Genomic DNA, 13,206 nt, shown 5'->3' on the forward strand with positions numbered 1-13,206 from the left:
GCTAGTCAGATCTGCAGAAACATCCTTTCCCAGCAGTCAATGCTGGTTTCCTGAGCCCAGAAACAGCACTGTACCGTGTGAAGCTGCTCTATGAGCAGCACCTGTAGTAGCAGTTGCTTGTTGTTGTCCTCTTCTTCCTTGTACACATTCTCCTTCCTCTGTCACCGAAGCTGCTGCTGTTGCTGGAGCAGCTACTGCTGCAGCCACATCATCTGCTCAGTGGTGTGGCAGGCAAAGTCTAAAACCAAACCCACCTGGCTTCAAGACCAGACGTACAGCCCAGCAGTCTGGGAAGGGGGTGATTGTTACGCAGAGAAATGGAAAGGACAGTGGACGAGAGACTGAAAGTCAGTGTGCGTTGGGAGATTTTGAAAGAATTAGATGGAGAGGGAGGAAGAAGATCTGAGGGTAAAAGTGCATTTTGAATAGAAAATTGGAATTGACAAGGTTTAAATAAAACTTGAGTACTGAAAGGGATAAGAAGAGTTATTAATAGGTTAGCAGCAACTTGTGCATGGGTATGGATTGGAGTTAAACCAATTGGAATTAATATTGGAACCATTGGTGTTAATTAGGGTGACCAGACAGCAAGTGTGAAAAATTGGGATGGGGGTGGGTGGTAACAGGAGCCTATATAAGAAAAAGACCCCAAAATCGGGACTGTCCCTATAAAATTGGGACATCTGGTCACCCTAGAGTTAATATTTAACATTCTCGAAGTTAGAGGGTTAGACAAGATCATATTGGGCAAAGGAGCTAGGAGTTTTTTTGTGTTTAAAAACATTTATATCTGTGTCTTGTCTGTATTTCATATATCTTTTCCCTGTCTCTATATAGTGCCCATTTTAATTCTAAGGGACCTATCTTTTCATTTGTCTCTAAAGCTTCTAATAAACTTCAGAGCACTGTTGACCTGATCAAGCAAAGCACCTAAGCACATGCTTAACTTTAAATATGTGAGTAGTCCCACTGGAAATTAAACTGATGGCCCTCTACTTTGAATGCCTCGTTACCACATAGACAGATCTTGTGGCTCTTTTATCCAGTATTAAAACTGATCTCGCTTGCCAAATTAGGACACAGAGCTGTGCTGGCAGGAGGACCTAGTGTAGAAGCAGCTATACCAGTAAAGCTGCGCTTTTACTGGCATAGCTTGTTTCACTCAAGGGTAGTTTTATTGCCTGGCATAGCTTAGCCAGGTTAGCTGCGTCCATACTAGGAGTGCTTTGCTGGTATAGCATGCTGGTATTCCTATCCTGATAAAGTGCTTCTAGTGTTGTAGACATGACCTATGTTTAGTTTTCTCTCTTCTGTTTGTGATGGGAATTTTCCTTGAGTAGGAACTGTAAGCTTTAGACCAACTGTAGTAAAACATATATGCTGACAAATTTTGCAGAGGAGGCTGGAACTGTTTCTATTATTTTTTCCCTGTTTAGTTATTTATGCTATGCTTATCACTGTAATAACTGCCAATCTTACACATATACCTCTACCCTGATATAACGCTGTCCTCGGGAGCCAAAAAATCTTACCGCGTTATAGGTGAAACCGCGTTATATCGAACTTGCTTTGATCCCCTGGAGGCTCAGCCCCACCTTCCTGGAGCGCTGCTTTACCGCATTATATCCAAAATCGTGTTATATCGGGGTAGAGGTGTACCATAAGTTGAGCTCAATTTCAATTAAATTTCCTAAGAAAATGCTTGTATATATGAGAATTAATTCTGCCATATAATCCACACAGTTTAACATTGCTATATTTATTTGTTGAATACTAACAGTGGGCATGAACCAAAGTCCGCTGAAGTCAATAGAAGTCTTTCCACTGACTTCAGTGGGCTTAGGATCAGATCCAGTGTGCTCAGCACTGTATAGGCCATGGACTAGACAAGGTCTTTTTTGAGGTGCATACAGTCTAAATCAACAAGCAATATACAATTAGTCAAACACATAGAGCACTGCATGACCAAGAGATAAACCTCAAAGTTTCTGTTTGGTCCTACTTACACCCATCTCAGAGCTGGATAAACTTGAAATGCAAGGTTTTCTGATATTGCTTGATGAATATCTTTTAAAAACTTTTTGCATTAATTCTAGAAAGCCAATAAAGTAGATAATACTCTGCTTTAAGTATGGCTCCGAAACACAACAAATAGGTCTGGTTTCTTGTAGTGCTTATTTCTCACCAAAATAACCATTTGGCTTACAACTTCTTCTGCGGAGGTAGAAGAAGGTTGCTCACACTGACAACCTTTTGTTTTGGTTCTTCAAAGATGCTTACTAAGTGTAAAAAAATTCCCCATATAGAGTTAACACCCTGTCTGCAATCAGAATCAGATTGTAAGTTTTAGCAATCCTGGGACTTTGAGAGGACATCATGTTAGACAGCGTTAGGGGGCAGTACATTCTGAGCCAAAAACTTCCAGTTGTTGACAGCCTTAGAATAGAACTTCTGTGGATGCTGAGGAAAAATCAGCTTGTGCCACAATGTGGAACTAGGGAGGGTTGCACAATTCACTGCTTTTATGGGCCAAGCTCATTGCATACACCAGGGGCTCCTTGTATTTCTCCCTTACCTCCCACAAGCACCCCTGTATGCCTACTTCCCACCCCCTCTATTTCAGGGACTTCCTGGAATCGCACCCCTCATCATGCCAGGGGCTCTGTGTCCCCCCTCCCCTAATACTCTTCTCCCCTGATTCCAGGGTTCTCAAATCTCTCCCCTGTGCCTGGGCTCTGTGTACTTCCCTCATTCTTCCTTTCTTCCCATTCTTATTTCTTTTCTGTCTGGGAAATAAGTCATTGAGAATGTTATATGCTGTGGTGTTGTAGCTGTGTTGGTTCCAGAGAGACAAGGTGGGTAACCTAATCTTTTATTTGACCAACTTCTGTTGGTGAGAGAGACAAGCTTTGGAGCATACATAGAGTTCTTCTTCAGAGTGTTAACATTTTACTGTCAATTGAGATGAAAGGCAGAGTTGTTGTTATGATAGAAGGTCTTAATGGCTCCATCAACCAATTTGTTGATATATAGACAGTTGCAGACCTGATTACAACTGATGGTCTGCTAACCAGATGCTAGGGGCTCTGTGCATCCAGTTTTCTGATTTTCACCAAAATCAATAGGGTCCTGCCAACTGATGACTAGAACATTACCTGAAATGTTGGTATTGATTGGATGCAGCATTCAAAAGTGATTGTGTTACAGACAAACAGAAAAATGCCATCAAGTTGAGTGGGAGATCTGCCAAATTAAGGTTTCTGTGTTGCTAACAGGAAAAAATAGTTTGCTCATTATATAGACCATGAATAGACCATGTCTTTTGGAAGTAACACTGCAGATTACGTTAGGTTTTCTTTTTATGATATTTCAACTCCTGATACGCCTGTTTCTTTAGAATAAAGTTGTCTTAGCTGTTTGCCAATGTAATTTGCTGTCACTTGCCATATGCTCCCTGATTAATTCCGTAAGGGCTGTCAGCCTTAGATAATTTAATTTTCTGTGCTTTAAAATGACATTCATTATCAGGACATGAAAAATCCAAATGATTAACTGCAAATTATGACTAATAAAGTGTCTATTTTTTGTTTCTAGAGAAAAGCAGAAAGCTGAAGTCAAGGACAGGAAAGTATTAGAAATTTTGCAAGTCAAAGACAGCAAAATACAGGCACTGGAACAGGTTAGTATGTTTTAAGTAAGTACATGAGGAATATAGTTGTTATAACTTACTTCTAATCAGTATTATTTGATTTGCTAATGTGTTAAAGTAGATATTTTAGATCACTGTGCTCTAAATGTAGTTTTAGATCCTAGGGGCCTCAGAGAAGATCTCTTCTTCATATGTAAGACAACAGTTGAGCTCAGATGAGGTGCTTGAACTAATAATCCTTTGGCTTAAATGGGTAGAGGTGTGGACAAGATCTTTTCAGAGAAAGGTTGTCAATTCTAATTCTTGCTTCCCATACTAGTCTGCCAAAGCCTGAATTTGTTGACCTTCAAGTCAATGTGGAAAGCTCATCTTTTTTCTTCCAGTCTTTTTCTGGTAAAATAGACTGTGGGAAATTCTGGTTTGGGAAGGTTTTGAGATGTTTCCTTATTTTTGACAATTGTCTTTTTTTTTTTATTATATTTGCTGGGATAGCTCACATTTTCAAATAAATTGGAAGGATAAATGTGCATTAGCTTATATTTGTGGGAGACTGTACCAGACCTAAATGTAATACCACTTGTGTATTCTAGTGATAATAGTGTTTAGTAATATTTAGCAGCCTAAATCAAATGCTAGGATAAAAGAATAATGATAAAACATACTGGGCATAAACCATTCATGTTGTCACTTACATTCTTCACAACTGAATGTTTTAAATCAATAAAGAGAAAGGAAAACTGTAAGTGTTGAACAAAATCTTTTGTTAAAACTGAGGAACCATAACAAAGTTGAAGCTATTTTATTTATTTTGATAACTTTTAAGTGCATAGTCAAAACCCTAAGCACTGTCATAAAACTTAAGATACAATAATAATAAAATCCAAAATTAGATATTAAAAAAGTCTTGCAATAACATCTACAAAATGTAAGAGGATAAAACAGTTCCCTCTTAACCAATCACTCCATAACTCTCAACTCACTACCTTCTCAAAATTCCAGGGGAAAAACAGGCCTTGCAACATATCCTGAAGATTAATAAGAAAAGACTTTTTGAAATCCAGGAAGGATGGGATCTTGCTTTTAAATGAAAGGGGCATTACTTTGCGCCTCTGTTGATTGCAGCTCTGATGATATCATAATGGGAGATAAATAGTCTCTCAGGGTGTCTTTACATTAGCAAAAGTTGGACCCATAATTTGCAGTTTCTTTAGTGGTAGTAAAGGTGGATAGCCCATTGCAGACAGGGCTCTAGAAATGTTACCAACCTGTTGTCTACTCCTGTCAGATTAGTTTCTGCCCCTTCTTCCACTCTGGCCAGCAATGATGGCTGGCTGCTGACCAGACTTTATGTTCCCCACCATCTCTGAGAGACATTATTTCCTGGAGCTCACCCTGCGGTTATATGGCTGTGTACCACTTCATACTCAGGACCTTAATGGCACCATCTAGCACTTGATAATAGCTAGCTCATATAGTGCTTCTGTGCATGCTATTATTAAACTATTATGTACTGATGTAGTACAACCAGCTGATAGATTTGCTTTGTCTTTGTAGACAGTATAGAAAATATCCATATAAAAAGCACAAAAGGGCAAGAGCAAAAGCAATAAATATTATAAGCACATTGAAATATAACTTAAAGTACTCAATGGACTCGTTGGAGTTTGTTTAATTAATGAATATTTAATTATTTGTGACGGGTGCACCAGGTCCTTTGAGGGCCCCTGCTTGAGGTCTCGCGGTCCTACCATATCCTGCCTCAGAAAAAGAGCAGTGAAGATGGGTCCTCCAAGTCTGTCTATAAAAGGCTGCAGAGAAGCAGCCATTCAGAATGCAGCAGGCTCTGTTAAAAGGAGCTGCCAGGCCTGAGCAGATCATTTCCTGGCTCGGATCTCAAGAATAAGGAAGGGTGCTCCTTGCTGGAGCTCAAGGGAGAACCAGAAGATGGGTTCTGATGGCATTGGTATTAGGTGAGGAAGAAGAAGAGTTAACAACTTCAGCCTTGGCGTAAGGGTGAAGAGGAAGGGGTTACATGGGAAGTAGCCCAGGGAATAGCAGCAGCAGCTATTAAAGGAAGCAACATGTGTCAGTTATTTATAGGGTCCCTGAGTTGGGACCTGGAGTAATGGGTGGGCCCAGGTCTGTCCCCCCCCCCGCCCGGCCACTGGGGAAGTGGCCTAAGCTCCAAGGAGGGGATAAGACTGCATTAAAAGCAACAGGCCCAGGGATGGGGCTGAAGACCCTGAAAAGGACCAACCATTTGTTGAACTTTGTTACCCCAAAAGAGGGCTGAACTTGAAGGAGTGACCTGGCTGGAGAGCTGGGGCAATAAGAACTGATAAAATCAAAGTGTCTCCAGGGAGAAAGCCCTGGGGGCACTGCTGTGTACCAGGGTAAGCACGGACTTAAAGCTAGCCCAGAGAGGGCTGAGAACTGAGCCCAGAGACAGGGCTACAGACTTTAACAAGGGCATAGAGACAGGTCCTTTTGGACCTTTTACCCCAGAAGGGGTTCATCCATCTATTAACTGAGTGACTTAACCAGAGGGCTGAAACACTGAATATCCACCTGGTGGCACTGGAAGCAGAGAAAGGGATGAGTACAGGACTGCACCCAGCCAACAGTAGGTGCTCACGAGAGGTGAGTGCGCACCATCTCAGCGACTGTTTATAATTAGTGCTTTAATTGGTGCATTTTCTCCTTTCTATTCTTGCACATTTCTCAGGTGTTTAACAGAACTAGTGTTCCTCATGCACCCCCCCCACCCAATGCATTGTAACATGGTGCTGCAGGGCCCTCTTGGCCCCTGCCCGTGTTGGGCTGATAAAGTCACTCGGAGACCCTGGGTTCAGTAACCACTGGTGCAATTTATTTACAGGTTGTGCTCCCATGACCTATTCACCATATAAGTAGCCCTTTACTGTCTGCTGGAGGGGAGAGCTACCTCCCTGCTTCCACTCCCTGCCTTTTCCCTTTCTTCCTGCTCTGCTCTGCTCTCCTCCCCTCCCCTCCCCCCCCCCCGGGGCTTTCTTCACCTGAGGCTTTTATGCAGCCCCAGGCTAATCAGGCTGGCACCTGTTTCCCCTTTGCCAATCAGGTGCAGGTTTCTCTAGGCAGCTCCAACCTCCCTCCCTTAATTGGAGCTGGCATGGCAGAGGGCTGGCTCAGGTGTTCCAGCTCAGCACCATGTCACAGGCATTTAATGAATCATGGAATAATACATCAGTGTTAGAAACAGAATTTTCTATATTTTTCTCAGAATAAACTCAATGTAAAATCCAGGTAGATAATGTAAAACTTTCACCATAAAAGACTCTCAAATGGTCATAATATAACTGAGGGAAAACGTCTGCTTCCTTATGTAATAGCTGTTGTGATACGTATTTTGTTCACTAGATTAGGTCTGTGCAGTGATTTGCAAAGAGTGTGGAATAATGTTAAGGAGGACTTTATGATTCAGTCATTGCTATAATGAAAGTTATTTTAAAATGGGAGTAAAAGAATATGTTTATGAGGGGGCACACCCTCACTCTGGTGGAGAAGAAACCCTGACTCATCCAACCCCTCCGCTCCTTGTCTCCTGACCGCCCACTCCCGAGACCCCCTCCAACCCTAACCGCCCCCCCAGGATCCCACCCCCATCCAACCCTCCCTGTCCCCTGACTGCCCCAACCCCTATCCACACACCCGCCCCCGACAGGCTCCCATGCCTATTCAACTGCCCCCTGTCCCCTGACTGCCCCCCGGAACTCCCTGCCCCTTATCCAACCCCCCAGCCCCGGCCCCCTTACCATGCCGCTCAGAGCAGCATGTCTGGCAGCCACGCCGTCTGGCCGGAGCCAGACATGCTGCTGCGCTGCCCTGCAGGAGCGTGCAGCCCTGCTGGCCAGAGCGCTGCCCGCGCGGCAGCATAACTGCAGGGGAGGGGGAACAGCAGGGGCTAGCCTTCCCGGCCAGGAGCTCAGGGGCCGGGCAGGATGGTCCCATGGGCCGGATGTGGCCCACAGGCCGTAGTTTGCCCACCTCTGTACTAGGGAGTCACTCCAACATTCCTCTTTGAGGGAAATAGCTGGAGCTTCCTCCTGACCCCACGGAAAAGGAACATTACAGGTTCCGATGGTACCAACAAGATTTTCTAGTTAATCTCTCGATGAATCAGTCACTCTGGCATCTCTGTTCCCTCCAGACAACTGTAATCGGTTCCAAGAATTATTGCATGGAGTGGCAGAGGAGCACCAGATCTCCCTAAAGGATATACTGCAAACTGGATTTGGCTGGCTAGTACTTCCAGTTAATGAAGCTATTCTGGATCTGCTGGAGCAGTCTGGCATACAATAACCACATACGTTCCTACCCCCAAGAAGGCAGAGAAACGCTTTTTTGTTCCAGCCAAGAAAACAGAATTTCTCTTTACCCATACTCCACCTAAATCTCTAGCTGTACAGGTTACCACAGAGACAACATCCAAAATCCACTTGTTCTGACAAGGAGGGTAAATATCTAGACTTGTTGGGAAGAAAGGTCTTCACATCCATTACCCGTCAGTTCAGAATAGCGAACTATCCAGTGCTGTTGGCTAAAGATGGCTATCTGAACTATTCCAAGTTCACAGACTTTGTAGACAAACTGCCACAGCAAGACAGAACTCAGTTCCAAGCTCTTATTGAAGTAGGTAAACTGATGGCCAGAACTGCACTTCAATCAGCAGCTGATGCAGCAGACACATCATCCATGTCAATGGCAACGGCCATGGTAATGTGCCATGTGTCTTGGCTACAAGTGTTGGGATTTCCCAGAGGGGGTCTAAAATACCGTGGAGGCCTTGCCCTTCAATGAAGCCCACCATTTCAGTGAAAAGACATGAGCGCTTACTACTCTGAAGAATTCCAGGGCCACCTCAACTCCCTGAGAATAGATACACAATCACCAGGGCTCAGTTTGTAATGAAAGAGGTGCCAGGGCTCAAGCAATTAGGTGTTTGGGCTCAGGCAATTTTTCTACTTCCTTTCACCCAGAGGTGCCGGGGCAATGAACTGCCAAGCCTAGAGGTGCCGGGTCTCAGCCCTGGCAAGCCCTGGCACAAATTAAGCACTGACCATCACCAAAAAGAAAATATCACAGGCAACCCTACAAACCTAGATTAATGACTCAACAGTTTTATCATCAGTGATCTTGCACTCCTCCTTGTAAGAGACAAAGGGTAGAGAAGCTTTATTTCCCTGCACCGCCCACATTTCAGCACCAGCTGAACCCCATCCCCCAGCTAAAAGACATTTTTGATGGGAGTTTGACAGCTGCAAACTGTAAAGTATGCCACCATTATCCAACCCCCACATATCCTTTGGGGGATGTTTAGCACTCTTTTTCCATAACTGGAGTGTTATAACAATAGATAAATGGGTATTAGACATCAGTCAATCTAACTATGCAATCGAGTTTAGTTCCCTGCCTCCTCCAAAACCTACATCTCCCCCCCCCAAAAAAAGTGTTCTGGGCCTTCATAGTAGAATCACTATTTAATCCTTGTGGGCTCAGGTGTCTTATATGGAGTATCTTTGTTCTTAAAGCAGTAGTTTTGTCTCATACAGTCATTGCATCTCTAGTGGCCCATCTTACACAAATGTTGGAGAAGATAGGATCTTGTATGCTAAAAATTCCTTCCAATACTATTGTTGAATTTCCACCTTCGTCAGTATATTGATCAATAGTTTTCCTTCATGCTGCTTCCCCAGTCTTAGGAAGGTGAGGCATGGCTTGAATTCTATCTTAAAGGTGAACTGCAAGCAGAAAAAAATGTGTGTGTGCGCGCTGTCTTTTACTATTTTTTTTGTTCTGTAAAGATGAGCTTACTGAGGTTTTTTTTAAAGTTGTTTATTAGAAATGTTCATTGTAAAAAAACAAAACAAAAACAAATTAAAAAAACCTTCTCAATTGATATACACCATAAAGGTACTTTAAAGGAAGGGCATAGACACACTTCTTATTTTGCTTTCCAGTCGAACCTAAAATATCTCCTTTCTTGTTATTGTGGACAAACCTGATTAGTAATCATGCCATAGTTTTGGGGAGTTTGGGGGGATTTCTGAAGAACAGCCATATTGATCGTACCTGCACACTTTTATCAAACTGTGTTATGTTACTGATCCAAATTTCTCTCCACTTGATTGCAGAAATGCCTTATGGTCAAACATACCTCCAAGTGTCTTTTTTTTTTTCCCCTCAAGAAAAAGGATGTGATACCTTGGTAAAAAGGATCAGCTACTTTCTAACCACAAACTGTTTGTTCTTTTGAAGGCTGTATCCTGCACAAATCTATCTCCAACTTCCCTTTTCCCTTCAGGTGTTGTCTCTTAGAAATGTCATTAAGAATTTGACAAAACTGAACTGATAGTTTATTATGTCAAGTATCGGGGGTATGTGTGTGCATATCCCATTATGCATTTAGGGATTAATAACAGGAATTATTGCTATATGTTGAGGGTTCATCAGTTGGAAGCAGCAGAGGAGGAGAAAGACCTGTATGTATTAGTTAGTTGATCACAGGATACCTGAGTGCCACCAATGTAGCGCAGCTGTGAGAAAGGCAAGTCAGATGCTAGGATGTATTCCAGTAGAGTTAGGGAATTATTAATGCCATTGTACAAGGCACTGGTAAGACTTCATCTGAATACTAGATACAGTTCTGGTCACCCATGCTCAGATGATGAAGAGTGACTAATTCAGACTGGAATAGATATAGAGAAGGGCTACTAGTATGATCAGGTGAATAGAAAGTCTCCTCTTATAAAATAGGCTAAGAGAGGTTGGCTTGTTTAGCCTAACAAAACAAAGGCTGAGAGGGGTTATGATTACCCTTCAGTATATTCAAAGAGCAAAGACCTGCTTGGAGAAGAGCTATTTAAGCTAAAGGACAACGTTGGCACATGTCTCTAAACGTGTCTCTAAACTGAATACATTTAGGCTAGAAATTAGAAGAAGTTTTCTAAGGAGTGAGGTTCTGGAACAGCCTTTTAGTGGGAGGAGTTGGGGCAGAAAACTTACCTAGTTTTACGATGGAGCTTGATACATTTATGAATGGGATTGTATTATGGAGTTGCATGTGATAGCAGAGGACTGGATTCGATAACCCAGAAGGTCCCTTCTAGTCCTGTGTCCCTAAGTGGCCACTTCTGCTACCTCCAGTGAAGGCTCATTAGAAACACTGTGACACAAGAGTGTAGTTCTATTTAGAATATTCGCTTCAGAGGACAATAGGAGAGCAATAATTCTCCCTTTCTGCAACTCATGTGCTGGTCTCTCAATAAATTGAATTAAAATATGTTCACTTGTTTTTCTTAGAAGATGGAAATTAAAATTGAAAAAAGTAGCATTAAACCTTTTCCCTCTCTTTTATAATATTATTTAATTAGCTTTCAATTTTGATCTGAAGAGACTAAAGCTAATCTTTTTGTCCTAGACCTTGTAACATTTCAAAACCTTATCAACCAATTATACTCCAGAGGGGTTAAAATAGTACTAGCTTGCCTAATTATCTGCACTTGAAAATCTTCAGCTTGCTGTGAAAATCTATATTAAAGCTGCTTTAATGGGTCCAATTGAAAGAAACATAATTCTCCCTTCAAGCATTAATTAACATTAATAAATTTCATTCTTAATTTTTACCTTCTCTGTTTATTGAATTTATTTTTCTTTGTAACAAAATACTTGATTAAATTGAGAGATGTATACAAAAGTGATATTTGTGGTTTTAACATTTTATTTCATATAGAGTGGAATCTTAATTATTCAAATGTAATGGGGGACATGATGGATCAATGAGAGTCACTAGTAGTGAGAGTCTACAGATCTTACAATGCTTCAGGAAAAAGTTTCTCATTCACAGCTTGTAAACTCTGCAAGCTTATCTGTTTAAGAATATTAATACATATATTTTTCTACATAAAAATCTTTGTGCCTGCTATTCGTAGAATACTTATCAGGAGGAGATGATGCAGGAAATCTAGTTCCTCTTTGCAAAGAGAGCCAATGGGCTCATACCACTGGGGGAGAGGGATTTATTCTAAGTACAGTAAGAGCTTTGTTATTCAGCATGCTGGGGGCACAGGGATGCTGGTAAGTCAAAAATTACGTTTAATTAAGAGGGAGGGAGTTTGGGTGCAGGAGGGGGCTCTGTTGGGGTGCGGGACGGAGTGCGGGGCATAGGCTCTGAGAAGGAGTTTGGGTGTGGGATGGGGCTCGGGGCAGGGGGTTGGGGTCTGGGAGGGGTTTTGGGATGCTGGGTCCGGGTGGTGCTCACCTCAGGTGGCTCCCCGCAAGTGGCCACATGTCCAGAGAGAAGCAGCCAGGCGGCTCTGCATGCTGCCTCTGCCCACAGGCGCCGTCCCCACAGGTCCCATTGGCTGAGGTCAATGCTTTTAGGCAGAGGTGTGGCCAGGAGGCTCTGCGTGCTGCCTCCGCCTGCAGAGGCCACCCTTGCAGCTCCCATTGGCCACGGTTCCCGGCCAATGGGAGCTGCAAACCCAGCACTTTGGGTGGGGTAGGGGCAGCACATGGAGCCCCGTGGCCGTTCCTCCACCTAGGAGCATTGACTGTGGCCAGTGGGAGCTGCAGGGAGGATGCCTGCAGGACGATGCAGTGCGCAGAGCCACCTGGCTGCACCTCTCCAGACTTGTCGCCGCTTGCAGGGAGCCGCCCAAGGTGAGCGGTGCCTGGATTCAAATCCCAAAACTCCTCCGTGCCCCACCCCCCTGCCCCGAGCCCCCTTCCACACCCAAACTGCCTCCCAGAGCCCGTGCCCCGCACCCCATTTTGAAATGCTGGTTTATAGAACTATCCAGTTTGTAAAGTGCTGTATAACACAGCTTTTCCTGTATTACCCGATAGTTAAGAAGATTTGATGGATCTAGCTTATCCAGAGTCTCAGAACAGTGAATCCGTACTTGTTCAAGATAAAATCTAATATAGTCATGCTGAGAACCATCATACATCTACCAGAGGAATGTATCTGTTCATGATCTCCAAAGCATGAAGATGTGTAAATGTGTGTAGGGATACATCCAGTATTAGGAAGAATCTCAGATTTGTTATGGAGATACAGCACTACTCATTTCATGTTTTGCCTTTGGGGCTGCTGTTGGAGAGCTGCATGTTTTCATGAAATGCTTGTCAGTAGTTGCTGGACAGGTTGAGAGGCCAATGTGTGACACTTCTTGGACAGATGGCTGATCAAAGACACCATATTGGTTCATACTTAAAAATTAATCTGTAACCGCACTGAAGTTGCTAGAGAGCATGATAGTTATAGACTCAATGAGCTCAATCTATTTTGCTTAACAAAGAAAAGGTTAAAGTGGTGCCTTGATTATAGTTTAAAAGAACCTACATGGGGAACAAATATTCAATAATGGGCTCTTCAGTCTAGCAGACAAAGGCATAACAAGATCTTCACACTGGAAATAAGGCATACATTTTTAAAAGTGAGGGTAATTAACATTTAAAACAATTTAGCAAGGATTGTGGTGGATTCTACATTTCTGGCCATTTTTAAACCACGATTG

General features: G+C 42.9%; 1 protein-coding gene across 1 annotated transcript in view; it reads left to right on the top strand.

Annotated features, from left to right (window-relative positions):
* The window catches only part of CNTLN (centlein), a 277,320-nt gene that overhangs the window by 39,377 nt on the left and 224,737 nt on the right, over positions 1 to 13,206 (top strand). The window contains exon 3 of the mRNA XM_024211087.2: positions 3,595 to 3,679. Within this exon, the coding sequence (XP_024066855.1) occupies positions 3,595 to 3,679 (85 nt within the window). The remainder of the gene's footprint in view (positions 1 to 3,594; positions 3,680 to 13,206) is intronic.

Source organism: Terrapene carolina, unplaced genomic scaffold (genome assembly GCF_002925995.2).
Source record: "Terrapene carolina triunguis isolate 2854851 unplaced genomic scaffold, T_m_triunguis-2.0 Scaffold113, whole genome shotgun sequence".
Lineage (NCBI taxonomy): Eukaryota > Metazoa > Chordata > Testudines > Emydidae > Terrapene > Terrapene triunguis.